The sequence below is a fragment of the Hylobates moloch genome, unplaced genomic scaffold (assembly GCF_009828535.3).
Source record: "Hylobates moloch isolate HMO894 unplaced genomic scaffold, HMol_V3 SCAFFOLD_6, whole genome shotgun sequence".
NCBI classification, from domain to species: domain Eukaryota; kingdom Metazoa; phylum Chordata; class Mammalia; order Primates; family Hylobatidae; genus Hylobates; species Hylobates moloch.
The window spans coordinates 130805411-130832910 of record NW_026652281.1 but is presented as its reverse complement, the minus strand read 5'-3'; the positions used below and the strand labels follow the sequence as shown (position 1 = coordinate 130832910).

The 27500-nt window shown below is 41.8% G+C and overlaps 1 protein-coding gene across 3 annotated transcripts in view; it reads right to left on the bottom strand.

Annotated features, from left to right (window-relative positions):
• Nucleotides 1-27500, bottom strand: part of GRIA1 (glutamate ionotropic receptor AMPA type subunit 1) — a 323093-nt gene that overhangs the window by 21120 nt on the left and 274473 nt on the right. For all 3 annotated transcript variants that reach the window (XM_032158439.3, XM_032158438.2, XM_032158437.2), the window contains exon 13: nucleotides 22989-23236. In XM_032158439.3, coding sequence (XP_032014330.1) covers nucleotides 22989-23236 — 248 coding nt within the window. The remainder of the gene's footprint in view (nucleotides 1-22988; nucleotides 23237-27500) is intronic.

Here is a 27500-nt window from a genome sequence, read left to right as displayed (position 1 = left end):
AGAAATGCACCCTTTAGTCTTTTAGATAACTTTATGGGCCAGTACTCCTCTCTCTCTCTCTCTGTCTTTCTCTCTCTCTCTGTTTCTTCTTCTCTCCACTCTCTTCCTCTCTAAAGAAAGAAAGGAGAGAGAGAGAAAGACAGAAAGAAGGGAAGAAAGGAAGAAAGCAAGCCAAAATGGTCTTTGTGCCTGAATAACACACAAAGGGTATTTTTCCTGAGAGAGGCTCAATGCTAGGGTAAGTAGATAGCTACTGCCTATGTTTTGTTACCTTTCCTTCTCTTGTCTCCTCTACCTCTCTGTTTTAAGGGAATGTATGTAGAAAGACTCAAAGTGGGAGAGGAAGGGGTATCAGTGCAGGGACAAAAGGGAACTGGGCACAGCAAAGGAAGGTATAGGGATCAACTAAAAGAGAGAACAAAGGTTGGGGTTCCCAAGGTTCTAATTCTCATTTTTGCTGTGAACTATAAGACCACTTTTCTGTATTAGAAATAAAGTCCTCACTGTTCCACTCAGGCAAATAATCCTGTTTGGGGTCAATAGTGTGAAGAAGTGTTTAGAGAAAGTAGACGGTCCTCACAGAGCATCTCCCACAATGGGTAAGGTAGGAGGAATTTATATCCTACATTGATGGGCTCATGATCTCACAATCAGGTCCAACAAGGAACTGTCTAAAAAGGCATTTAATTAAATTTCACCTCAAAACGTTCCCCTTTCTGGAAGATTCTCTGGACTTGACTTTATCTCTTATGCTACAATGTTGTTCTAGCTCATTGGTGTGTTGGCTGGGTCTCCTCAAACAGATGATTAGTTCCCTGGAGCTATGTTCTCTGTGATTTTAGATCCTTCCCCAAAACATTTAGTATGGGATATTCCATGCAGTGTAAGAGTACAACATTTATTACAGCATGCTCCATGCTGTGTACTTTTTTTTTTTTTGCCAAATGAAGAAATGAATGGCCCAAATCTAAATGCAATATCACCTACGTATCTATAACCTATGTGTCTCAGTTATTTGGTAAACTCACCTATCTAGAACACAACAGAAAAGGACCAGAAAGTGAGCAAAGAAAATGCACAGGGCTATAAGGTGATTGTTGTAGCTAATATTTATTTCACTGAGGGCCTATTGTGGGCCAGGCATTGTATTAAGCACTTTACATGCTTTATTTCATTTAATCCTTATATCCCTGTTTGGTTGTCATCTTTACTACTTCTGTTTTACAGATAAATACTTAACTTGCCCCAGGCTGTCACTCAGCTCTGTGTGACTAAAGCCCATGCATATAACCATTGTGCTTCACACTGAGTGCAGGTGGGGTACTGTATGATCCTTGCCTGTGCTCACTTAGACCTTCCCCACCCCCCACTACTCAGTCCTTCTTAAACTTTTACTTTGCACACAGTTGTAATACCCAAGAATCTCCATTTTCTAAGCCCAAGCAGAATACAGTCAGCAAATAAGAAAAGCCTCATCTTATGCCATTTCATAAGATGTTAATTCACAACTTGACAACAAGGAAGGAGTCAAACCAGGATTTTTCTTTTGTTTTCTATTAATTTTTTTTTTTTTTTTGGAGAGATGAGGTCTCACTATGTTGCCCAGGATGGCCTCTAACTCCTGGCCTCAAGCAATCCTCCTGCCTCAGCCTCCCAAAGTGCTAGGATACAGGCATGAGCCACATTGCCTGGTCTTCTTCTTTTTTTTTTAAGGAGACAAAAATGATGGTGCTAAAAGCATGGTGACCTGGGCTGGGCGCAGTGGCTCACGCCTGTAATCCCAGCACTTTGGGAGGTCGAGGCGGGCGGATCACGAGGTGAGGATGTTGAGACCATCCTGGCTAACATGGTGAAACCCCGTCTCTACTAAAAATACAAAAAATTAGCCGGGCGTGGTGGCAGGCGCCTGTAGTCCCAGCTACTCGGGAGGCTGAGGCAGGAGACTGGCGTGAACCCCGGGGGACGGAGCCTGCAGTGAGCCGAGATCATGCCACTGCACTCCAGCCTGGGCGACAGCGAGACTCCGTCTCAAAAAAAAAAAAAAAAAGTGGTGTCCTGGGGGCGATTCTAGTTCTGGAAAACTGCCCTGTGATATTTGCCCTCCAGCAGATTCACTGTATTCTAATCCAATGCCACTGATTATTGATCATGATAGAGTTATCCAGAAAAGGTTGTATTTCACATGTTCAAAACAAAAGTTAAAGATGTGAATTTGATTAAAAAATATTTCCTTTATAAAATATAAAGTCTCCAAGGCCAGGAACCTTGGAAAATCTGGGGGTCTGGGATAGCAGAGGCTATCCCTTAGCCTAGCAGTAGTTTCTAGATACCTAGTTTTCATGGATGAGAAAAAAATAAAGTGGGTGTGGGAGGACCAACATGGGTGTGGGAGGACCAACATAGGTGTGTGTTAAATGTTAACTTGACTAAGTAGAAATGTTTAAAGAGAACAACTACCATCTGTTGGCAACTTCCTTTTATAGAAGTAAAGATGCTCAAATAATCAAAGAAATAGGAAGGACAACATTAAAGAATAAAAGGAAGTCTTCAGGTTGAATGAATTTAGACACATTGCTGTTATTTTCCTCATTTTACCTCACGCTGGTGAGAACTTTGTCTTGGGCAAGCAGTGACTGGTCCACAGACTGGTGTTTGGAGGATGGCTGTTCTAGAAAAATCAATGTCTTTCAATTGGCTAGATTTGGGGTTCAGTTTTGCATTTTCATCATGCCTACCTAGGAACAACTCATTAAGGTCAGTGTGGAATGTTTTGTTCTCTTCCTCAAGGTTCAAGTGGAGCTCACCAACTGTTTCTCAAGCCAGTGTTCATGTGTCTTGGTCGCAGAAATAGGCACAAGAGGACCAACTTCAGTGGTACCTGGTTAATATCATTATTGTTATTTTTATGAGGAAAGGATTTTGGGGAAAAACTTTAAACTTGGGTTATAGTTGGTTAGCAAAGTAAGGCCATCTTTCTATTATAAAAATTGCCAGTTTTCCTGGTGCTAAATTATGAAGGGAATATATTGTTTAAGTTCTTTTATGAGACCAATTCTGATGGACCAGAAAATTATCTTTTTAATAAAAGGAGAGTTATGAAAAATAAGAGTTTTAGTGACTTATTAAGAATGCTTGAATATGCAAATAAGAGATTGGTCATTTTTTGTCTCGAAAAAATTAAAACAGAATGGGATGAACCTCAAAGACTAAAATGTCTTCAGAGAATATGTGGGTATTCCAGGCTAGTGAGTGTTCCTTTTGTTATAAACTTCTTCCAAATGCGTTAGTCTCCTACCTGCCTCCTGTGGCTTCAGATTTTCCACTTGCCATCCGGGACCATCTCTGGGGTTAGCCTTCCTCTGAATGAGAATCCCTGGTACTGGGAAATTCTCATTGCAACTAACTACATCTAGCCCTAGGCTAATCTATGTCAGCCATCTGAGCTTCAGTGTCTCCACGTGTCAAATGGGATAATAGAAGTTCCAACTCAGAATTATCAAATGGACTACCAATGAGCTATTTCGTGAAATGACTTAGCTAATACTATTGGTGATAAATAACAACAACAACAACAATATTATTATGATTACCATCGAACTGAGCATCTGAATTAAGTCAGGAGACCTGAGTTTAAATCTTAGCCCCAGCACTTATGGTGTGCCATTAGGTAAATCAGTAAACTTCTCTAAGCCTCAGATTCCTATGTGTAAAAGAGATTATAACATATGCTGGGCCCATAATAGAAGCTCAGCAAATACTCGTTAGCTCTAACTTACCTAGGATCAGAGGTGTGGAAAAGCAAAAGATGGCACAACATATGGATTAAGCTCTAGATTTTCCCTGGAAATGATTTTACAGACTAACAAAAAAGATTCCTGAGATTATTTTCTTTCTCCTGAAAGTGGAAGTCAGTTGCCCACTGCAGTTAATTAGATATTCTTCATGGATTAGTGTTAATTAAGTTTGGCCTTACATATTTTAAAGAAATGTCTAAATAAAATGACTTGGAAATTGTTTTAGTTTCACGAGCTCAGGATGCTGTTGATAATTATATATATACAAATTATCATGTATATACACAACATATATATTTATATATATCATATATGTAGGATATATATACAATATCAAAAGAGGTATTAGAATCATACAAAGGAAGGTGATGGTCTTCCATTATGAGCTTGTCCCATCTCCTTTGGAATCTGGCACTCATTATTAGACAACAATTTTAAGAAACAATAACAAACTGGAGTGTGTCAAGAGATCAATTACCAGAATGATGTGGATACATCTGGAACCATCACATGTGTGGAATGACATTGAAACAGGTGTGATTTAGGGCAAATATAAGAATTGTCTTCAAATATCTGAAGGATTAATTTAGAGAAAATTATACTATGGGTTCCTAAGGTGGAGAACTATGACCAATAGGCAAAAGTCATGGAGGACATTTGAGTCAATATGGAAAAGAAATGACAATACAGCCAAAGGAAATGGAATTGGCTGTCTTAAGAGGAAACCCATGGAGAGGAGGCATTCAGAAAGAGACTAGATGGTTATTTGTTATGATTTTATAGAAGGGACATCTACATTGAGTGGGAAACCATAATACTTCGCCATAAACCCACTTTAATAACCATGAATATAGCTGAGCAGTTACTATGTGCTAGCACCACGAGAGGTCCTAGGTATATACTAATGCGTAAGACAAACATGGTTCATGCCCTAGTGAGGCTTACAGTCTAATTGGAGAAACAGGCAATAAGAGAAAATATGAAGTGTTATAAAGGAAACAAAAGGTGAAATGACAGAAAATGTCAGAGGTGGTCAGGAAACATGGGTCTGAGCAAGTGACATTTAAGCGGAGACTAGAGGGAGAAGAGGGTTGGGTGATAAAAGATCACATTCTTATGGGGAGATGAGGTTGGAGAGGCTGACAGGGACTCTGCAGGCCAGGATTTAGCATTTTATTCTGAGATTGGAGGGTCTTAGCCAGAGAATGACAGACCCTTTTAAACCAAGTTAATAAGTTCTCCCAATGCAGGGAGGAGAAGGGACTAAAGAGAGGCAAGTGGGGAAATGTGGAAGCCAATGAGAAGGCTAGTGGAGGAGCCCAGGCAAGACTGAATTAAGGATTGGAAAGGAGAGGCTGTACGTTCAGGATACATTTTGAGTAAGGGAGATAAATTGGCTATGGGGGATTGAAGGAAAGATTCGAGCTGGTTTTTCCTTTGAGATTGTGTAGACTGAGGAATCATTTGTGGAGATGAGACAGACTAAAAAGAGATGGATTTGGGAGAAGCCCAAGAGTTCAGCTCTGGATGCACTAATTTTTTTTTTTTTTTTTGAGGAGTCTCGCTCTGTCGCTCAGGCTGGAGTGCAGTGGTGTGATCTCAGCTCACTGCAAGCTCTGCCTCCTGGGTTCACACCATTTTCCTGCCTCAGCCTCCCAAGTAGCTGGGACTACAGGCACCCGCCACCACGCCTGGCTAATTTTTTGTATTTTTAGTAGAGATGGGGTTTCACTATGTTAGCCAGGATGGTTTTGATTTCCTGACCTCATGATCTGCCCACCTCAGCCTCCCAAAGTGGATGCACTAAATTTAAGATGCCTGTTAGATGTCCAGGTGGAGAGTCAGTTTTCTGGGAAGAGGTGAATCTGGAAGTCAAAGGAGATGGTCAAGCTGAAGACATAAACTTAAGTCTATAAATTGACTAATAAAACAGACCTGCGAGGACCATCAGCCAAAATTTTGTAAACGGTTCATATACGGATGGCTATAATAATTACTTACTTGAATAAACAACCTCTAGTGGAACTTTTCTTATGCTAAATCCTGTGCCTGGCACTGAGCAAAGTAAACAAACATAAAGCAAACAATCAAACAAAAAAAGAATTAGGCATGGTTCTAATTTGGCAAAGTTAGAGTCATCCGAAAATTCCAAGATTCAGAGAGATGTTCAGCATAGGGGAGATGATGGTTGTGGGTCACCAGGGGATGAAACCAAGGCTGTAGTCACTGACATGGTGACATGCATGGCATTTAGTCCCCAAGAGTGCCAAAGAGCAAAAAGAATCCTCAAATGCCTGAGCCCTGACATTCAGCCACTGGAACTGGTAGGTCCAGGGGAGCATTCTAAATATTGAATTATTTTTGGAACTCTTGGGGAGGAAAGACTTGGTACTCTAAAGACGATTTCTAGGATGAACTTGTGCACATTAACATCCAATATATCCAGCCTTGTGCTCTAAAGAAACTCAATTATCATATACTTGCAGGGAAATTAAAGTTTGTAAAAAGCAGCCAAGGGAGATATTTCAGATGGTTTTAATTGTGTCTCAACTTATGAAAGGCAAAGGACAGAATGTTGGGCTTCAATTCTGTAGCAATTGTCTACACTTCCATTTTGCCTTCGAAACCTTGAGTTTAAGCATCTGAGGAGTGTTGGATGAAATGACCTTTGGAATTCTGCCCAGCCTATGATAATATGCTTTGCTTCTCCTCCCACAGAGGGAATTTCTGATTTAATCAGACCAGGCTGCTGGGCATCCTACTTTCTCAAGCAGTGTGCCTCTGCCTGCTCCTGTGTGCTTGCTTCTTGCTGTTCTCCTTAACTTCTCTTTTAAGACCTGGTTGCTCTGCAATGCTCCCCATATTTTCCTGGAATCTGCCCTTGAGCACTTCATTTCTCATTGACCTTTAAACTTGCCTGGCATCTAGCAGGCAGTTCACTGCATCGTCTACTACTATTTGATGTGTATTGGTCTTAGTCTTCAACTTGATTATAAGGCCTTCAGAGTAAAGAGTTAGTGTCTTTGGGTCAACACTTCAAACATTTATGAAGATCAATCAAGTGTTAAGCATCGTAGGTATTTACTAGGAATAACAACTTGAACAAGTTATAAACCTGTTCTTTTAAGGACCATGCAATCTAGTATTTGAGGCAGAAACGTTTCTCAATAGTTCGTGAAAGACTGTATCAGATTTTAAAATAAAGGGTTATGGAAGCACCAAAAGAGGAGAGAGGTGAATTCTGACAGTGGGTGGAAGTTAGAAAACCTTTAGGGAGTGTTCTGTGAAAAGGGCAAAGTCCCCACCTGGAGAGTGTAGTCATGATGAGGGGAACTTCGGGGAGATGAGGTTAGAACAGCTGACAGAGTCCTAATCATGAACTTCCTTGAATGCTACACTAGAACATCAACACTTTACCCATGGGCAAGGGAGATATGGGAGGTTTTTAAGCAGAGAGAGGCCTCAGACCAGCAGCCCATCTACACTCAGCAGAGTGAATGATACAGTCAGTTCTAAGCAAATATATATCAACTAACTGAAAAATATAACGGCTCATATGAGAGGAAGAGACAAGGTTGAAAATTTTTACCCTGGATCCAGGGATCATGGAGATAGTGGGCCACTTCAAGGCAAGCAGGACTCACATGGAAACTTGAGGTTGGTTGTCAGTGGAAGAGGAATTAGAGTTATTCTCTGAGATGCCAGAGGGCAGAATTAGAACAGGGAGACAAAGCCACGGGACACAGATTGCTGCTTGGTATGATGGCAAACTTGGAATTATTAGCACCCTCTGGTAATTGCTACTTGAAAAGTATGATTTGTTGGGACATTGTTCATAGGACAACTGTTTGTCAGGAATAACATGGAGGAAATTCATGAGCTAGATAAAAAGCTGGGATTAAATCAGTGGTTCCCAAACGGCTCATTCAATGAGCTGGAACTGGTTTGTGATAGTTTTCGCTCATCAATGGGAAAAGAAGGAAAGAGAAGGGTTGTGTAGTGAGTTTTCAGGACATTGAACTTTTCCATTTAAAGGACAGACCTTTGTTTGTAATTGTTTCCTTCATTTTTAGTGTTAACACATTCCTTCTGTTATTAAATGATATTAATGAGAGATGGTAATTTTTTTGTTTCCTTTGTCTTTTCCTAGCAATATAAAATATTGTCAAGTGTCCACACTTTACCATTTTATTTTTTTGTAATTTTACTGGTACATGATATTTGTAGTTTGGGAACCACTGGGATTGAGGGGAAGGGCCTTCACGGAACTCTCTATCCACCCTCAATAGGGGAGAGCAGGTATTGATGAGTAAAGTTTAAACGCATTTATGGGGGCTATTTAGGGTGAGAATTTGCTTGCACTGGATTAAGGGTCAGTGCACAAGTGAGCATGGTCCTTCTAACTCTTCCTTCCATGGGGCTTGAGGGTTCAGGGGTGCAGAGTCCTCCCTCTGTGAAGAAGGTCCAGTTCACCTTTTCCTACTTTCTCTTTTTACACTTCTCCCTGAACTAAGCAATCTTCCACAGTCCCTCACACATAGGCCTGTGAAGGATAAAAAACCATTTCGAGGGGATGACAGAGAAACCTTCTCTGGGTGGATTTTTCTGCCTCTTTTCCAAGGCCAAGCCAGGATTCTTTTGCTGGGAGTGGGGACCAGAGCCTCAGTAGGAACCAAAGCTCATTTACCCTGCCACTGCCGAGGAAAATCATGGCTGAATTTAGGCAGGACTAGTACTGGTGGGCCTGGGTCCTGGATGCACTCTCTTAATGGCTTCCTTTGGACAATGGTCTCAAAGTCCTCCTCTGTCTTTAGTCCAGTCTATGACATCACTGGCTGTGTGGACCATTTAAGGTAAACTGACTGGGCAGGCAGCTGAGACCCCATAGGACTCTGCTGACTCAGTAGGTTGGGGTGATGAGTGAACTGGGAGAGGCTATCCAGTGACCAAGCAGAAGAAAATAGTTAGTGGGGTTATATCAGGGGCCTCAATTAAAATGCAGACATCCCTGGGTTCCTTAAGGAATACAGGTAGGATCAAATTTCCCTTCACACCTGACCATTCCAGATGGTGTTCCCCTCTTGAGTATACTCAAGGAACAGAGAGTTCTGCGATCTTATGAGAAGAAATGCTGGTCAGGCAGTGAGTCAGCAGAAGACAGAGGCTTTGTTTTTGGTTTCTGACTGTACAAATGACACAAATGAATTTTTCTTTTCAAGCAAACGGTATATACAGAGTGCTCACTTAATCACCCCATGCTGGGTGGAGGAAAGAGTCTGAAGGCGTGATTTGAGTTCCTCATTCATCTCTGATCAAATTATATGACATGTCATGTAACTACAGCTAGGGTAACCAGCTGTCCCAGTTTTCCTGGGACAGTCTTGGTTTTGGCACCCAAAGTTCCACATCCTGGAAACCCCCTCAATCCTGAGCAAACCAGGGTGGTTGATGACCCTAACTGTACCTCAGTTTTCCCATTTGTAAAATGGGAATAATTGCATGCTCCTGCCCCAGCTGCCTGTAGTGTGGGGAGTAAATGAGGTGACAGATGGGAAAGTGCTTTGAGAGTAATTCTGGACAAATTCAGGTGGCTGGATTGGACTAGGTAGCATGACTAAAGCTCACCTCTGCATTGGCACATGCGCTACCTAGGACACTTCACCACTTTGTGGAATCCTTGTCATCTTACAAGCTTCTGATGTGTGTTGTTCTCTGCAAATATTCCTGCAGTGACTCAAGGCAGAATGGACTGAGCCTTCTCGCCCCACTGTACTTGCATGTTTTCTCACAGCAAACTCATCATTCCCTTACCCATCTCCACTCATCTAATCTGAGCTCTGTTGGCAGGAACCCTGCACACTGCACAATAGCTAACACAGTAGCTGCTTCATAAATGTTTGTTGAATGAAAGAGTACTTTTTAATTTCTGAGATAAACCATAGGGGTTACTTGAACCCCTCAAAACTGCACGGCAGTTTTAAATGTGCAAATATTTACTTCTGGACCTGTAACTTTCTTCAGGGTTCTGTGAAGAAACCTGGTTAAGATCAGTGGATACAGCCCAGAGACCTGGATATGGATCTGAAGTCTGGCTCCTCCAGCAGGAATTCTAGAGACAGCAAGCATTTCTAAGGCATGTGTGATGCCTAGCCCACCCCATATTGTGAGAAGCAGGTGTCAACAGTTCATTTGCAGCGCACAGCAAACCACATCTGGTCCTGTAATGCAGAAGCATTTGTCAGCAGCAGCAGGCACACAGGTCTGTGTCAGATACCTTGGAGATACTTGACAAAAGGTAACAGAGGGAATGAATGAAGGTCCCCCCACAATTAATGGAGGGAGTGGAAACACTATTCAGTACAAGAGCCAGCTCACTGGTCTCATCTCAGCCACCCCTGGTTCAATGAAAGGAAGAAAAGCTGGGCCAATTCTAAGGACTGTGTGAACAGGATGCAGGAGAGGCCAGCAGGTCCCTTATTTTCTTGTGGACTTTTAAATACACAGGGTCACAATGCTGGAGAATTCTCCCCTTCAGTGACAGAGAATGGCTCCTGAGGAAGAGAAGAAAACTCTGCTCCTGCAGGTCTCCCACCTCCAGCCTGACCCTGCTGGCACTCTCTCTTCTTCCTCTCCCTTTCCACTACCACCTCCAGCCCCTTATCTCTTGCAGCTCCACTGTATCTCTCATTTATAATGGGATTCCATGAGAGGTTTTGTTTGAGGAAGTGATTCCCTGCTGAAAACAGCAACAACAAAGATTGAAAAAGAATGCATGAATCACCTTCCCTTCACTCCTCTATGGTACGCTTGCGGTGGCTTTTCCTGAAATACTTTCCTCCCTGTCTTCCTCCTGGCTGTTCTCTCTACTGGTTAAGGAACTGTTCAGGGAATGCTGCCTCCTCCTGGAGGCCTTCCTAGAGCTTTCACCCTGGGGATGGGCAAGATATTAATTCTTAATTGCATGTTTTCCTCACTGTGCCTTGTTTATTTATCTATTTATTTTTATGGTACTTCCTGTCTCCTTTATATTAGCATTAGTTGTTAGTGGGTTGTGCCTTCTCTTTATCCTTCTCTCTTAAATGTGATCACTATTAAAAAAATTGTATAGTTTATATAAAGATTGAGATTTCTAGTTTCTTTTGAAAAATGAGAATATGTGACAACATTCCTACATGTCAACATTAGACTGGAATGAGTGGAGGCTGTCCCATCTAGATAAGACACATACCCCTGTTCACTAGTCTTCATCATTTCCCATGATCTTGCTGAGGTTCAGTGTCAGCTTTCATTTACAGCATTGTGTAATTGATAAGAGCATAGACTCTGAACTCGGACTATCTGGGTTCAAATTCTGGCTCTGCCACTTACTCGCTGTGTGAACTTTGACAAGTTAATTAGTCTCTCAGTGCCACTGATTCATTATCTGTAAAATGAGATTATTAATAGTACTTACTTCATTGGGTTCTTGTGAGGATTACATAAATTAGGAAATGCATATGAGAATTTAGAGATTGCTTGCTATAGATAGCAAGTGCTCAATAAATATTAACTATAATTATTATTTACCATAGTGTTTGCACTGTGGATTTGTTTCTTGGAGAAATATTGTCTGTACTCATGACTCTATTAAAAAATGAGAAAACCACATAGGATTTACCCCTGGCCCATTTTACTTATCTTCTTTACCTGGCCCTGGGGTGTCTGAGGTTGCGGTCCCTGCTCTAGATGATGAATCTTGGAAGTGCTAATGTCATAGTTTATTCATCCTTGTTTCCCTTAAGAGTACTGACTTGGCATTTTGAAAATACTATACTTGGAATGTTGGTAGAATTAAATTGCATAACCATGGTAATGTACTTGCCTTTGTTGCCTTTAGGATGTTTATTAGTAATGGCCAAAGAGACCTACAAGTTGTCAGTTGGTTTAATTTGTGTTATGTGGTCTATGTAGTAGGACTAGTAATTCCTGATTCTCCATGAATCAGACAGACCAGGCACAGCAATTGATTTGATTATGTGCTCAGAAAGTCACCATGTACATCAAAGTTGGCTGGGTAGGAACTGGTCTATGTGATAAACAATCAGCACGGGTTTCCTGCATGCTAAATTCTCTGCTAGATTCTCTGGGAGAGTTGGCCTTTGCTTCGTTGACCTGGAAATACGGGTGGAGGGCGGAAGGAAGCAATACAAGCAAAGATACAGGAGTGGGGGAAAGTTGTGTTTGTGGGCCACAGGGAGACTGGCTTGACTAATGCAACTTTTTTTTTTTTATTATTATTCCTCTAAAGGAATAAATTTTATTCCCATGGGAATAAAGAATATGATTAAGAGGTCATTGTGCTCTTTGTTTACTAGATGTTTGTTCTGAGAAAGGATGAATAATATATGCAAATTTCCCTGCCTGATTTTCTTTGTTTGGGGACTCTGCTGGTTTACTGTGTGAGAGGAAGTTGGTTCCTTTGGTTAGGATTCACCTGGGCTTTTGCCCCTTTCACTCTGAGGAACAGGCTGATTAGATATGATTGTTAAGCCATGATCTTAGCCTGTGGGACCATTCACAAAATGTTACAGGGACAGATGGCTGGGAATTTCTCAGCAGGCGTTCGGCTCCGGGCTACCCCTTATTCCTTCCTTTCTGCCTGCCCTCCGAGACTGGGCTTCTCAGACACTGGAACTTTCTACCTTCAGGCATATAGATGAATGCAGTGTGGCTGTTAGCTGAACTTTTGGTATTCTGAAATTTCTGCCATATTGCAATGTTAACAATCCCAGTGTGGGCTATCCCAGAGAAGGTAATCACCACTAATTTGGGTCAGATACTCACACAAACAGAAGAGATGGTGAGTGTGGAGGGCCGAAAGGGAAGGAGAACGGGGGGATAATCGTGGATTCATATTCAAGAACTCCTCATACACCGTGAACTCTTCATAAGGGATTCATTGTATTCACAAGACAATCTTGTGAATCTTATAGGAAGATCTCAATTGGAAGATGAGAAAATTAAGCTTCAAAGACATTAAATAAGGATAATTAACACTTGTCAGTCATTTTACTATGTGCCAGGCACTGTGCTAAATGCTTTGTATTATCTCATCTAATCACACTTAACAACCATGGAAATAAATGCCAGAGTTACCTCCAGTTTTTTACGTTTGGTGAAAACTAAGTCTTAAGGAGATGAAGTCACTTGTCCAAGAAACAGTTGTTATTAACTAGCAGACCTGGGATTCATACCAGTCTTGACTTCAGGGTCCTACTGCAGCTTGCTACTTTCTCAAGATCACATGGGTCGTAAATGCAGGAGGCAGAATTTGAATTCAGGTCTCAGGAACACCAAAACACATTTGCTTTCCAAACCTATAAGCCCCAAGTGGCAGAGCTGAGACAGATATCCAATCCATCTCTTTCCTGGTCTTCCTTTGTATTACAGCAGCTGCCTTCGTAGAAAACGCAAAAGACCTAACAAGTCTGAAATTAAGTTGCTGATGGGAGGGAGAGAGAGGAAAAAAAGAGATGCTATTTTTGACAAAGGCAGCCTCTTAAAAGAAAGCAACATACAATTTGTATATCAGCAGGAGGAGCAGTGCTTCAGCGGGCAAATCACAGCCTGCACTGAGCTGCTGTTCTCACCTAGGTAAAGGCCATTCATTTCCCTTATTTATCTTCCCAGATACATCCCTGCCACCTCGCTTTCACCACCTTCCTCCACTCTCTCTTTAATGTGTTGCTTTGCCATTTATGAGCTTCTCAATCAGGCATTATAAAATGGAGCTCTAGGCTGGGCATGGTGGCTCATGCCTGTAATCCTAGCACTTTGGGAGGCCGAGGCGGATGGATCATGAGGTCAGGAGTTTGAGACCAGCCTGGCTAACATGGTGAAACCCCGTCTTTACTAAAAATGCAAAATTAGCCTGGTGTGGTGGTGCACGGCTGTAATCCCAGCTACTCGGGAGGCTGAGGCAGGAGAATCACTTGAACCTCCGGGAGGCGGAGGTTGCAGTGAGCCGAGATTGCGCCATTGCACTCTAGCCTGGGCAAAAAGAGTGAAACTCCATCTCAAAAATAAATAAATAAATAAAAAATGAGCTCTAATTAGAGTTAGTGCCCATTTGTCTTTGTGATTTCACCAGAATCCTCCAAAACAAATAAGCAGCGTGGATCTGCAGCCTAGCCTAGTGCTTCAAGACAGAGTGCGTGGTTGGTGGAGGCCCCCTGACATCTCATGTCCCCTGATGTTTTCCCTGGATGTTTTGACGATGCCACCTTTTAAGGCAGTGATGCGTGTCTCGATTAGCACAGAGGTGGGCTGTGGAAAGAATGAGGATTTCAGAGTCAGGGTTTGTACCTAAGCTCTGTTCCACAAATCACTTTGAGAACCTGCGTAAAGCATTACCCTCTGAATCTTAGTTTTTTAAACTATGAAAGGGAAATGATAGTATCTAAATCAAAAGGTGAGAGAAGGATTAATGTATGACCATCACAGGGCACTGAATGCATTGCCCAGCACATCAGTGGTATAAAATTAATGTAAGGCTCCCCTACCCCACCCTCTAAACTTATGGCACAATTGGTTTAAAATGACCTGTTTTACATTGCTGAAAGAAACAAAAAAACATATAGAATTTTCAGGAGCATAAAAATCTTTAGGGATGTTTTTGGTTCAATCTGTCATGGGCAAGCAGGGGAACCTTAATAAGCATCAGATGTACAGTTTTGCATTTTTATGTAGTTATAGGGTAAGACATCCACCTGTGGTATGGCTCGGATCCTGGAGAGGTTCCTTATCCCCCACAAATACAAATGGTGCAGAGTCAAGCAAACATTCCCTAGGGAATTCAAATAGAGCAGAAAGCAAGCTATTTCCCTTATGAAACCTGTTTTCTTATTTGTATGTTGGTTGGGTAGGACCAATGCTATTTGTGTGTGTGCATGTGTGTGTGTGTGTGTGTGTGTGTGTGTGGTGGGGGGTGGGGATTAAATAATCTTTATTATCTGAATAATCATCCCTTCCTCATAATTTCCCTCCTTACATCTTTGAGAGGGCATTCTTGCCTAATGGGTGAGAGGAGGTCTGGAATCAGGTTGAATCATATGATGAAGATGAAAACAATATTACCTCCACAGTGTTGTTAGGATTAAATAAGATAATGCTAATCACTTCTTAGGAGTGCCTGAGATGAGTCAGTGTTCAATAATGTTAACAACAAGTCTTATCACCACCCCTAAAATGCTAAATAAAGCGCTTGCCACTCCTTTGTCTGGACTTTTGCACCAGACTAGAGCACCAGTCTCTTAGGAAGCTTTCTCGGTACTCTCTATAATGCATCCCACGTGTCTTGACCTGAGAAAGCTTCTGAATTGATGCAGCTCTCCTTTGCAAACCTCCAGTCTCTATTGAAATACACACACACACACACACACACACACACACACACACACACACTCTCTCTCTCTCTCTCTCTGCCTCCCTCCTTCCTTTGTCTCTCCTTCCCAACCTCCCTCCCATTTTTTTCTATCTCCCCTTTTATCCCCCCATTTCCTCCCTCTCTTCCTTTCTCTCCAGCTCTTCTGAGGATACAAGTGAATCCAGCCTCTCCACTCAGAGGGCTTTGTCTCTGATCAGGCCCGACCTGGGTCACAGAGTTCATGGGGTTACCATGACAACAAGCATCCCTGGCTACCTATCAGGAGGCAAGGACCAATTGAAAGGGACTGTCATTTCCCTGGGACATACTGTATTTATCAGCAGCAGCAGGCTATGCACCAGTACTCTACTATGGGAAGACAGGCTGTTACTTGTGAGGGTGGGAGGGAGGGAGAAAAAGAAATATTAGGGCTTTATTTTTTAGCATGTTCTCTGTGGGGGAGGACCACAAATTGTTCTCAGAGACATTTTCTTTCTAATGCAGCCAGTGTGTGTGAGGGGGATGAGGGTGGGGTTCATGTGCATTTCTGATGAACACAGTTGGTTTTACAAAAAAGAAAAAAATAAGTTCTTTGGCTCAAAAGTGACTTTTTAGTAGGTCTAATGGGAGGAAGAGGGGGTAGAAAATGAACACTAATAAGTATCCTCTGTAACAGGCACTTCATGCTATTTCATCAGATCATTAAGGCAGCTGCACAAAATTATTATTCCAATTTTTCAGATAAGAAGACAGACATTTATGAAGTTCTAGTGACTTACCCAGTGAGGTCAAACTCTGGCAAGGTAACGGGCCTTATACTTGAGTGGAGGTGATCTGACTCCAGGAATTGGGGTTGTGAACCATTCCATGAGGATTCCTGGTCACCCCCCATCATATTCATCCCCCTGTTCCTTCAGAGCCTCCTCCTCATGTTCTGCCTCCTCAGACCACTAGCACATCGCCTCCCTGACCTCTTCTAGCCCTCGTTCCCAGAGTGGACTGCTGTTTACTTAGAACAGGGGCACCTGGGGGACTTGTTCAAATTGCACATTCCTGGATCTGCAAAATCAGAAGTCTCAAGGATTAGAGTCTAGGAAGGGGCATTTTAAACCAGCTCCCCTAGGTAATTTTGATACACACTGAAGTTGGGAAGGGCTCTTTAGAGCAATCGACTCAATGCCACACAAAAAAGCACTTGCTTATTTGTTTCCCAATTATTTTCTGGGTCAATGTGATTCTCTAAAAGAAGAGAACTCTCTGTGGCCTTCTGCAACACTCAGGTTAGCGTTAGGCAAAAAAAGGATTCCAGAGAAGGCCTACTGCACTGCATGGAAGATACAAGCATGTTTTATCGTCCCAGTGTGGGGGATGAACAACAGTCCCTGAAAGTGACAGCCTTCCCTACAAAACCTTGGTGATACCTCTTCCTGACTCACAGCCTTAACCACCCTCCTTTTCTTTAGCCAGATGCCAGTATACACAAGCAACTTTTGCTAGATATTTTCCAGCACAGGGTTGTGTGAAGAGAGAAAAAATATACTCAATGGAAATGCTGGTGAGGCTAAAATGGTGATTAGCAATTTTGAGCTCATGTCATATGAAAAAAATTGATAAAGGCCAGATATAGTCAACGTAGCAGGGAGTAAGTAAAGGTGATCAACGACCTTCATCATTCTTGCTGGTGTACCGGAAAGCTTGTGTCCTTTCCAGGAATTCCTTTCTTAACCAGGTAGCCATTTCAGAGGTAAAACTGAGGTGGCAGCAATTATTCTGTTTTGGGAGGTAAATCCCATATCTTCCCATTTTCTGTCCTTGCCAAAATCAGTTTGTACCCAGTCAAGCCTTAGGCAGGAGCACAAAAGCCCCAGAAAGCTTACGTAACAGACTTCTTTTCCAAACTTCCCAGCTTTAAAGTGAAGGATATGACTAGTGATGAACATAGAGCCCACCACTTCTCCCACGTGTCTGCATCCCATTGTAACTCATGACCACGTTCATTATCTCCTACCAAGATGACCACAACAGCTTTCTAAATGACTTCCTTGCCTGTGATCCTCCTCTCTCTGATGCGCATTGCAAACCACTGCCACGGTAATCTCCAGGAGCCTGTCCGGTCATGTCCCTCCCTGTCAATGACCTTCAGTGGCTCCTACTGACATAGTAAAACATGCAGAGACATTTGAGATTCTTCACAATATGACCACAGCCAATCACTCCTACCTATTAATGAATTCTCTGGTTAAAGTGGACCCCTTGTTGTTCCTGAAAACAAGCCCCATGTTTTTTTTCCATTTCTGCATTTGCTCTCTTTTCCCCTTCAGCCCCTAATATGAAGCATCCTCTCCCCACTTCCCATCTATCACAATTCTTCCACCATTCTTCCGCAATTCTTCCACCATTGCAAATCCTTCCATTCAAATGTTGACTCTCCTCCTTTTTTTTTTTTTTTTTTGAGTGTTTCTGGCTCTCTTTTGGCATTAGTAGGATAATAGGTATCTATATAATTCTGCTCATGAGCTGTACTTGATGATGCATTATTTAAGCACTGGGATTGCATCTCTCACTGCCATGCCCTGCAGCATTATGCACAGTGCTTTGTGTGAGAAGGTATTTGGAAACCAATCAGTGAAGCTAAATGGAAAGCACAGAGAGTGGGTCTCAGACCATCCTGGGTGCCCATTACCCGGTAAGCTGCAGGGTGAAGCTGTACTGCACTCCTGCCCCCTTGGCCCATACATCTGGCATAAACAAGACACATGACAGAAGACAAAAATGTCATGATCACAGAGACCAAAGAAGACTCCATGTAACCATAGTCACAGTTAAAGATCAGACTTTGACCAATGTCCTGATTAGGGTCTAACTCTTAGCAAATCCGTTAAACTCCTGGTAGGTAGTTTGTGAAAGAGAATCATCAGGTGACATTTTAACTGAGGCCAATCTGGTGTGGATTCTTTCTTGGGTTGATAAAACATGGGCCATGCCCCCTTACTTAGGAAAGTTGAACACATCAAAGGAAGTATTCATCATAATAAAGAAAAGACATTTCAGTTTAGGCTAGAAAGATACATTAAGTTGGCACCAAAAGGGCCAATAGATCATAATTAGTGGATTTACCAATTGCCTTTCCCTAATGAGTGACATTGGCTGCATAGGTCTTTATCTACAACCTTAGGGCTTGTGAAACAACAGCCCCTCTCCCACCCCCAAACATGCAGTGACAGCCAACAAACAGCATCTGTTTCAAAGAAACACCACCTGTCCAAATGGAAAATCAAGGATTGAACCACCTTGCTTCATCAGAGTATTTGTTTCCAGAGCAGAAGAAACAAACAAACAAAAAAAAGCCCCATTCTGTCACTAACACAGCTTTTTAACACTCTATGGGGACGATGGCCTGGCTTCTGCCAAGTAGACTTGGCAAGTTTTGGAGTAACATTTGGGCCTTAGATGTCAGTTCTCTGATCTTCTGAAGCATAACTGGGTGATCTGTCTTGGAGAAATCTGGAGCTTATTCTAGGCAGGCTGTAAGAGAGTGAATGCCCCACAGGCACAGTGAAGTCTGGCTTTATGGAGAGCAAGTAGTGGAGGAGGACGGCCAGGAAGGTCCTCTCTTGATATAAGTACAGGCAGTAAGCCTGGAGGACATCTGCCTGTGAAAGCTGCAAAAATGCTATCTTTGATTGGGCTGAAGAGAAGTTTATAATAATACCTAGAACAAACTCAAGCACTTTTTTTGTAGTGTAAACACTTCCAAAGAGTTTGCAGCCTTGTGAGTAGTTAAACAGTCCTTTAAAAAAGTATTTTTTATGATTCAATATAATTTGAACAAAACTGGATTTCTTCTGCCAGGTTATATTTAAGCATATATCAGCCCCTCTTCAATGGGTCCAAAGGAAGCACAAATGTCTTTACTCTTCTCCTTACTGTCCACCTCTGTCATGCAGAATGGTTTCCTGGGATCAAGTCAGTGGATCTAGGATTGCTGGAGCAGGCACATGTGTTTGTGGTATTTGGTTTGCCATAACTCTTTGGAGTTTGACCATGTCTTGGGTCAAATGGCATCATATGGGGTGTGAAAAGAGTTATAATGGAAACCTGGCCGGAGTGTGTGTGTGTGTGGCGGGGAGGGGGTTGGGGCATGGGAGAGGCGTGGTTGCTCATATTTTCTGCAACCATTCTTCAATGGTGTGTTTTGTGGAACCTCTATATTATTGGTTGCTAGCAATTTCCCTTTTAATGCACAGATGAGAAGCAGAATCCCATTAAGGGTAGAAGAACTTTCCTAGGCCAGACACCTGAGGCCCTTTTAGGACGAGCGTTACTCTTTCATTTTTGAATCAGGAATTATCATGGCCCCATGACTACCATTAAGTTTGCACTGGAGAGAAAGGAGCACTGTGGGAAGACAGGAGCATATGACCATCAGTTGGGTGTTCTTGACTTGCAGTTCAGTCGTCAGTGATCTGTATTTGAAACATGCTGCTTTTTCATTTCTCTCTCCTTTTCTCTTGCTCTCTTTTTTGAAATCAATAAATGGCTTGTTATATGTTTACAGAGATGTATGCAAAAGAATTAGTTTTTTCTTTATTATGAAGCAGAATTATTTTAATCGTTTGTTCCAGAAAGTGTCTTTCAGCAAGCAAATCCATAAAAGCAGGGTTACTCCTCAAAGGAATGGTGCTGGGTGTGTTAAAGTCAGTGTCCATTATCACCTTTTGCCTTCAGAGTGGTGAGTGGTTGCTCTGGACTTCAAAGGTCTGGTTTTAATTCCCAAGTTGGTGGTTATTTGGCCCATGTGAATAGGTGCAAAGAACGTGGCCCAAGTCCAGTCCCCTGCCTTTAACGGTGCTGTCATTCATAAAGCCCAGTGCAGCATTAGAGTGAGTTACAGCCATAGGCTCTGAAGTCAGACTGCCAGGGCTTGAAATCCGGCTTCTACCTTATTAGCTATGTCAACCTGATCAGGCAACTTAACTCTTACTCTGTTTCCTCATCTGTAAAATGGAAATAATTGTACTTCATAGGCATGTAGCAAGGGTTATAAGAGATAATGCATGTACCACGGTGAGTGGCACTTTATAGGCACTGACTCAATGATGGTTTTTGTTATAGTGGAAAGTCATTTGAGTGCCAAATGGCCTGAGTTTTAGGTTCATGTCACTCCGGTATTTCTAGTATCAGGAAATATTCAGTATTTCCTGAGTTGTTACCTTGTTCCAGGAAACTGTGTGTGGGATGGGATGACAGAGGTACTCTGTTGATTGGACAAATTATGTTATGTGTCTGTGCTTTGTTTTCTTAACTTCACATCCATGTATTTATGTGGATGTCCTTGACTCACGAAATCTTCAGTAAATTGTAATATTGTGGTATCACTGATGTTCCTGGAACTATAAAAACTCATTCTCTACTTCGAGTCTTTCTAGGTTGATGATCAATAAGTTTCTGAGATAAAAGCCTCTTCCTTGTCAAACACTATCATCTGAATCCCCTTTGAACTTGCTCAAACTTGTAAAGTCTTTTAGATTCAACCAGGCAAAAACACATGACTGATAAATACCAGACCATTTGATTTTTCTTCATTAGTTCATATTCAATTATGTCTACACTTCTCTAGGTATCTTTATTCTCTCAATTTTCAGATAATTACTTAAAGTTCTTCAAAGTATTTTCATTCCTCTTTGAATAAAGACAAAATTCTTTGTAAAATTCTTCCCCACCTCATCCTCCAATCTCAGCTTAAACATTTCTCCTCTGTATTATTACCTGTGTTCCAAGAACACTTAGTGGCTTTTGGTTAATCGACTGTGCAATGATTTCTTGCCTTAGAATTTTTGCACATGCTGTTTATTCTGCCTCAACTACTCTTTTCTTCCCTTCTCCTCACTTCACTTAGTTGACTCCTATTAATCTGTCAAACTGCAGCTTGAAAAAAACATCCTTGGACCTGTCTTCTCAGCCATGCCCCACTCATCCTGCAGACCAAATTGAACCTTTCTATATCTGGGTGCTTTGAGATCTTCTCTTTGTCTTAATTGTTCTGCTTTCAATTGAATCAGCTGCTGATTTTTATCTATTTATTATGCTTAAGACTGATTTTCAAATCTGAGGATTTATGCTTTCCATAAATTCTAGAAAATTTCTTTAAAATATTGCCTCCACTTCATTCTCTCTTGTCTCTGTCTGGAACTCACAGCAGACTCAATTTTTTTCTTTTTCATGTCTCTTAAACTCTTTGTTACATTTTCTTTTCATCTTTCTGTGTGTTATTCTGGAGAATGTCCTTTGATTCCCCCTCCCCCCCGCCACCTCTGATGTTTTTGATTACTTTTATGTTTTTAGTTGTACTGTTAATTGTTGCTCATGTAGATTGTCACATAATTTATAACTTTGCCTTGCTTAGCGTAGTCCCAGAATAATAAGCTTATGCTTTTAGTTCTAGTTTTTATTTGTTTTTTTCTTTTTGATCCTAGGAATTTCTTAACTTGCATTTAAAAGGCTATTTGTTATATCTTATCCAGCATTTCTCGTTGTTTCATAGTGAGAATTTTGTTCTGCTGCATTGCAGGAAGTAGATGTCCTCTAGGTCCCCTTTTATAGACTGTCCTAGTATCTATTAGAATTGTCATTAAACATTAATTATTTTTTTAATGTCTGTCTCTCCTGCAAGAATGTAGTGGTATGGGGACAGGGACTATGTCTATCTTGTTCAAAATTGTAGCTCCAGCTACTAGCCCAGTCCCCAGAACAATGTTGGGGCTTAGTATTATTAAGATAAATGAATAAAGTGGAGGCAGAGGTGGACCCGGATGTCATATCCAGATGGGTTAGGAATCCCTCTCCATCATTTTGCAAACTTTATTAATCCTTCTTACACTTCCTGAAATGCAACTCTTCCCCCAAATGATTTAATCCTTCTGTAATTGACATAATGTCTCATAGGTGACTTCACAGTGTGCTGTTTTCAGTGACCTTCAGCATAAATTATACCATTTGAACTCACAACCACTTCAGACCTAGGAAGGGCTGGGCCAATTATTCTCCCTCTACAGATGAGGAAACTGAGGGCTGGAAGATGATATGTTTTACCTTTTGTAAGACAGTCAGAATTAAATCTAGGTATTGTGACTCCACGTCTACGGGGACTCTTCCTCAGCTGTTGAGAATGAATATCAGGATTTCTTTTCGTGAAAGTAAAGTCCACTGTGCTTCTTTACCAAACTGTCTATATCTTGCTAAATAAATCAGTCTCTAGATAAGAATAGGTGCTACAATTAATTTGGTGCTATTCATTAGATGCTATTTCGATTTCCACAGCCAGAGTCTCAGGACTCGAAAGATTTGATTTTTCATTTGGACAACGTGTTTATGTTTCTTTTGAGACAAACATTATAAACCACCTTCTGTCAAAGAATTCAGGTTGCTGGAGAACTCTGTTCATAGCATTGTTGGATGCAGGGGTGTCTGGTAAAGCATGGGGTGTTACAGATCACATGACAAAAGCACAAGTTTCATTGATGTTTCACACACTTGGAGGAGGAAGGTGAGGCATGGGGAAGAACACATGGGCAGTGACAGTCACAGCAAGCTGAGGCCCCCAGGTCAGTTTCCAACCTCAGGGCTGAAGATCTTGGGTGGCTGGAATCTTTCAGGCCCATAGGTGTTGAAGAAGAGCCCCCTTGACAGCTTGCATTGTGGCATTGGAGCCTTGTAGCAGACACAGAAGCTTCATTCCTGAGATAGGGAGGGGAGAGGGAGTACCAAGGAAGCAAATCTTGGCTACTTACCTCAGGGCAGACCCCTTGGGTGTTGCAATGCCATAGCCTTTGGAATCCAAGTTACCTCCCACCTTCATGGTGTCACAGGGTTTCCGCTGCTCAATGTACTCATTCATGGTGGACTCCAGGAGGTAGGCATATTTGCCTTTGGATTTCCTCACTCGAATCATCCCCTCCTCTGTGGTCCGCACAAAAACTGATGGCTCTGCTGACTTCATGTATGTCCACATCTTCTCAAACACGGCAATTTTAGACCTCTGGTAGGGACAGAAACAAAGCTGGAATTAAGTGCGCTTGGAATTGGGGTCGGCGCACACATTAATGAAGAGCTGAGTGTAGCTTGATCACACATTCATGAGTGAGATTAGCTCAGGAAGAAACAAATTATGAGTGATTGCAAAATAAGAGGCTTTAATTAGTACCAGTAGGTTCCAAAGTACAAATATCTTGCAAATTCAGAGTGAACAGAATAGCTCAGAATCTTTTAATTACTTCTGAGTAATTATATTCCTCCTAAACAAGGGGAGAATTAAGAAACTGGGGCCCTGCCTGACTTTTAAATACTTTAAAGGACCTATCTATTGTTCAATAAGGCCATGTTTATACTAACCAGAAGAAATAGAAAGCTGAATATCAGTGGAATCTGATTTCGTTATTGGAAGAAAACACTGAAGAATTTCTGGATCATGGGTAGCCATGTTCTAGTCATCCTATATTGTAAGACCTGTCCTCAGATTGTATTAGGTCGATGCAAAAGTAATTGAGGTTTTTTGCCGTTACTTTTGATGGCAAAAAACCTTAATTACTTTTGCACCAATCTAATATATTGTTGTCTAATAAAGCTAATAACTTGGGACCAAATATTGTCATCTGCTTACATTTAAAAACCTTCCAAATATGGCCCACCTGCCTTCCGTATTTCCCCCTAAACTCACCTTGGGCCTTCTCCCCTTTGGGACTTTGCTTGGACTGTTTATTCCACTTGAGATGCTGGTTCTGTCTAACCAAATCCTTGTTTCATAGAACAGAATAAATCCTATGTATTTGGAATCCACCTCAGTTCCAAAGGCAATGGTTTTTAGACTGTAGTAGGCACCATTATCATGTACATTGATTGTAAAAATGCATATTCCCTAGCTCTAAATCTAGAGATTCTGATTCAGCAATTCTGAGGTGGGACCTAGAATACATCTTTTTTAGGAATTGTCCCCAACAGGTGATTCTGATCTGTATGGCCTGCATGGCCCTCACTCTGAGAAACAGTATTGTGAGGGCTGATACTCCTATGGGACACACTGCTGGGGGCACTCACTGGATGGCCAGGCTAGACTGCTAGGATTGCAAGTCATCTCTCCTTGTATGTAGGTCTCAAGTATGTGGAAGCTACCTGAGGGAATGTTTTCCCTCCTGTGGGACCTTCACAGGGTCTGAGTACCTGGCACATGGTAGGCCCTTAGTCAGGGCCCATGACCCAGGACCATGATCAAACTTCTCATCTAGCATACTGTTTCTAAATGGTGACCTTTTCCCAAAGGGTAGATGTATTTTAGGGATACTAAAGTCTGGCTATTACAAATGTTTTCTAAATGGACAAGTGTTAAATACATGTAACGGACTACTTTTTAAAAATAGCTGTTGCTAGAGTCATATATTCTATATAATTCAGTTGTTAACATATAGATTTCAGATTTATTTAATATAAAATTATCATTATATGTGCAGCATATCACTTTTTTCTGTATACAAGTATCAGGCTTGTTTCCTTGATATTAGTGCACGTCACGTGTTGGTAAGATATTGATCTACAATTGTCATTTGAGCCAGTTGATCAATAAAGACATTCAGGGCCCAGGAAAATCATAGATCTTGAGGGAAAAGTAATGGAAATAGTTGCTATTAAAACTTCAGTTTTAATAGCCTATAATTAGGTAAACTATATCACTCGTTTTACAGTCTGGTTTACAATTTGGAAAGGACACTGGACTGGCTGTGAGGAGCCCTGGATATCAGTCTTAGTTCTACTTCTCATTCATGGTTTTGTTTATGGAGAATCCCTTCTCTTTGGGCCTTAGTTTCCCCATCCATTCCATAGGGAGTTTGGGCATTATAATCTTTAAGTCCCCAGCTAGCTTGAAGTATCTGATTCTTTACCTGAAGATACATCATTCAAGCAACAATGTCAATGTGAGAAAGAAGAAGAAAGAAGGGAGAAAAGGGAGGGAGGATTCCAAGGTTAGGGGAGGAAATACCCAGAACTAATCATAAGGTCTGCCAATGTATTTAATATTCTGTCACAGGAAACAGGAAAATGTATAAATTCAGCTGTGACCAGATTTGCAGATAATCTTCCAGGCACAAATCAACAAAACACTCAGCAGGGCAATTGCAAGATGCAATTTGACCTGACAAGATGGACACAGCAGGGAACTGGGCTGTTGACAGGCAGAGCTGAGGAGCCTTCTGGGCAACAGTATGCAGAAAATTAATATGTCCTCTCAGCCTCACCCCAGTGCCCCAAATGTTAAGGCTGTGCACACAGACACTCGGGGTGAACTATCAGGAAAATCTAATCTCCAGGAATGTGAAGGTAGCATGAGTGGCAGGGAAGATTGGAAGCGTACTCAGGGTATTTGTTCTTGGATCTCTCTTATCATCCGCAGCTCCCATGACCCTTCATACATCTTAATTAAATCGTCGATGGAGGATTAAGCATCTCTGGGCTGGGGCTCCCAAGAAGCTCTGGGCTGTCATGGGGATAAGAAGCCAGCTTTTTCAGAGACTGGAGTAGAAGAATTCTTATCTCACTATTCTCTCCTTCTGCCTTGTGGGGGTGGTAGGTGACCTTATCTCCCCACCCTCCAAACTCCTGGTGGGATAATTATCCAAGGTCAGAGTCACAGAGATGGAAAGGCTTATGCATGGGTCATATCTTGGCAGCACTCTCCTTTTACAGGTAAGGAAACTGAGGCCCATGATGTGGCAACAAACTGTCCAATGTCATGCAGTTTGTTAGTGGCAGAGCCAAGAGTCCTGGTCTCCTGATTGCACACATTGTGCCTTTCCACTGCAAGCAGCTGCCTCCCTCATTTTAGACTTTATATCTTATTAGCTGAAAGACGTTGGGCAAGTAGCATAACCTTTCTGAGCCTCAGTTTTCCTCTTCTGAAAATGGTAATAATACTGTGCACTTCACAGTGTTGCCATGGAGATTATATGAGAACACAGGCATAACCCAGTGCCTGGCACAAGAAGGCATTCTATAAGTAGTGCAATGACTACTAATAATTATGCCTTTTTTTTCAGGTTTTACTTTAGGGTAGGAATGCCTCATACCTGGCTTTCTTGGTACCAGTTTCCCTTCCTGTATACATGAGAGACATTGATATCAATCAAAGAATCCTTTCACATCAAGCCCAGATGTGACCTCAGAATCTCTAGGCAACCACTACTGACCTGTCAAAGTAAGTACATGGATTACAACCAATTTGTCACCAATGTAGTAGGCCTGGGCACAGAACTTGTAGAATATGCACTGCCCTGGTTCCAGGTTCTTAACTTTGTGCTGTGGACAAGAGGCAGTAACATGTCAATTGACGTAGTGATTAACAAAGACTTTTGACATTTTAAATCCCAGCTGTGCCTCTCATTAGGTAGGGCATGACCATTTTCTTCTCTGGGCCTCAGTTTTCCCAACTATAAAGTGGTAGAGTTAGACTAGATGTGTCCACAAGCCCAGCTATCATCCTGAGTGATCTTTTTAAAAATGTTTGTCAGTTTAATGACACCACCACATTAAGACCATGTGGTTCAGTGACAGGAATACTTGGATTGGAACAAGAAAATTCAGATTTGGTACCCACCCTGACACTTGCATCAAAATAATTTCCCAAGTTTTAATTTCTTATCCACAAAGTGGTTGCCACAAATACCTCTTCTGCCTGAGGTCACAGGTGAAACATAAATGAAACCATAGATGCAAAAGTACTTTGAGGACTGGTGCATGTTGTCTATACTGTAAGGATGAGAGCATTGTTAAGTGAATTAGATGGTTCCCTAACTGCATTAGCAAGGGTTGGGGCATAGGACAGGCTTTATGGACAAGTAGAAACAGGCACCTTCTTCACACTTTTGTTTCAGGCTAAAAATGTCAGGGAATTGTAATGAGATTGTAAGTGGCTTTTTTATTAACTGGCTGGGTGAGCTTAAGCAAGTAATGCCTCTAAAATGACAGGCTCTGACTAGGTGACCTCTAAGGCACCTTCTTGCTCTGATACATTGAAAATTGATGATTTTAGCCTTGGAGTTAGGATCAGTGATGCTTAAGGCTTTGTTCCCTTCCCTGTCTGTCATACAGAATACAAAGCCCATGGTCAAGAACCTCCAGCACCTCCCACAGTGGTTTATTCGGGGCCTGGAGTTTGCTCCAAGAAGTTGTAGTGAGATAACTAGGTGAGTCTGTACAGGATCCCTTCTCTTTTGCCTGAGGAAATATGGCAGCCTGCTCTCTCTGCTCCTTCTGCT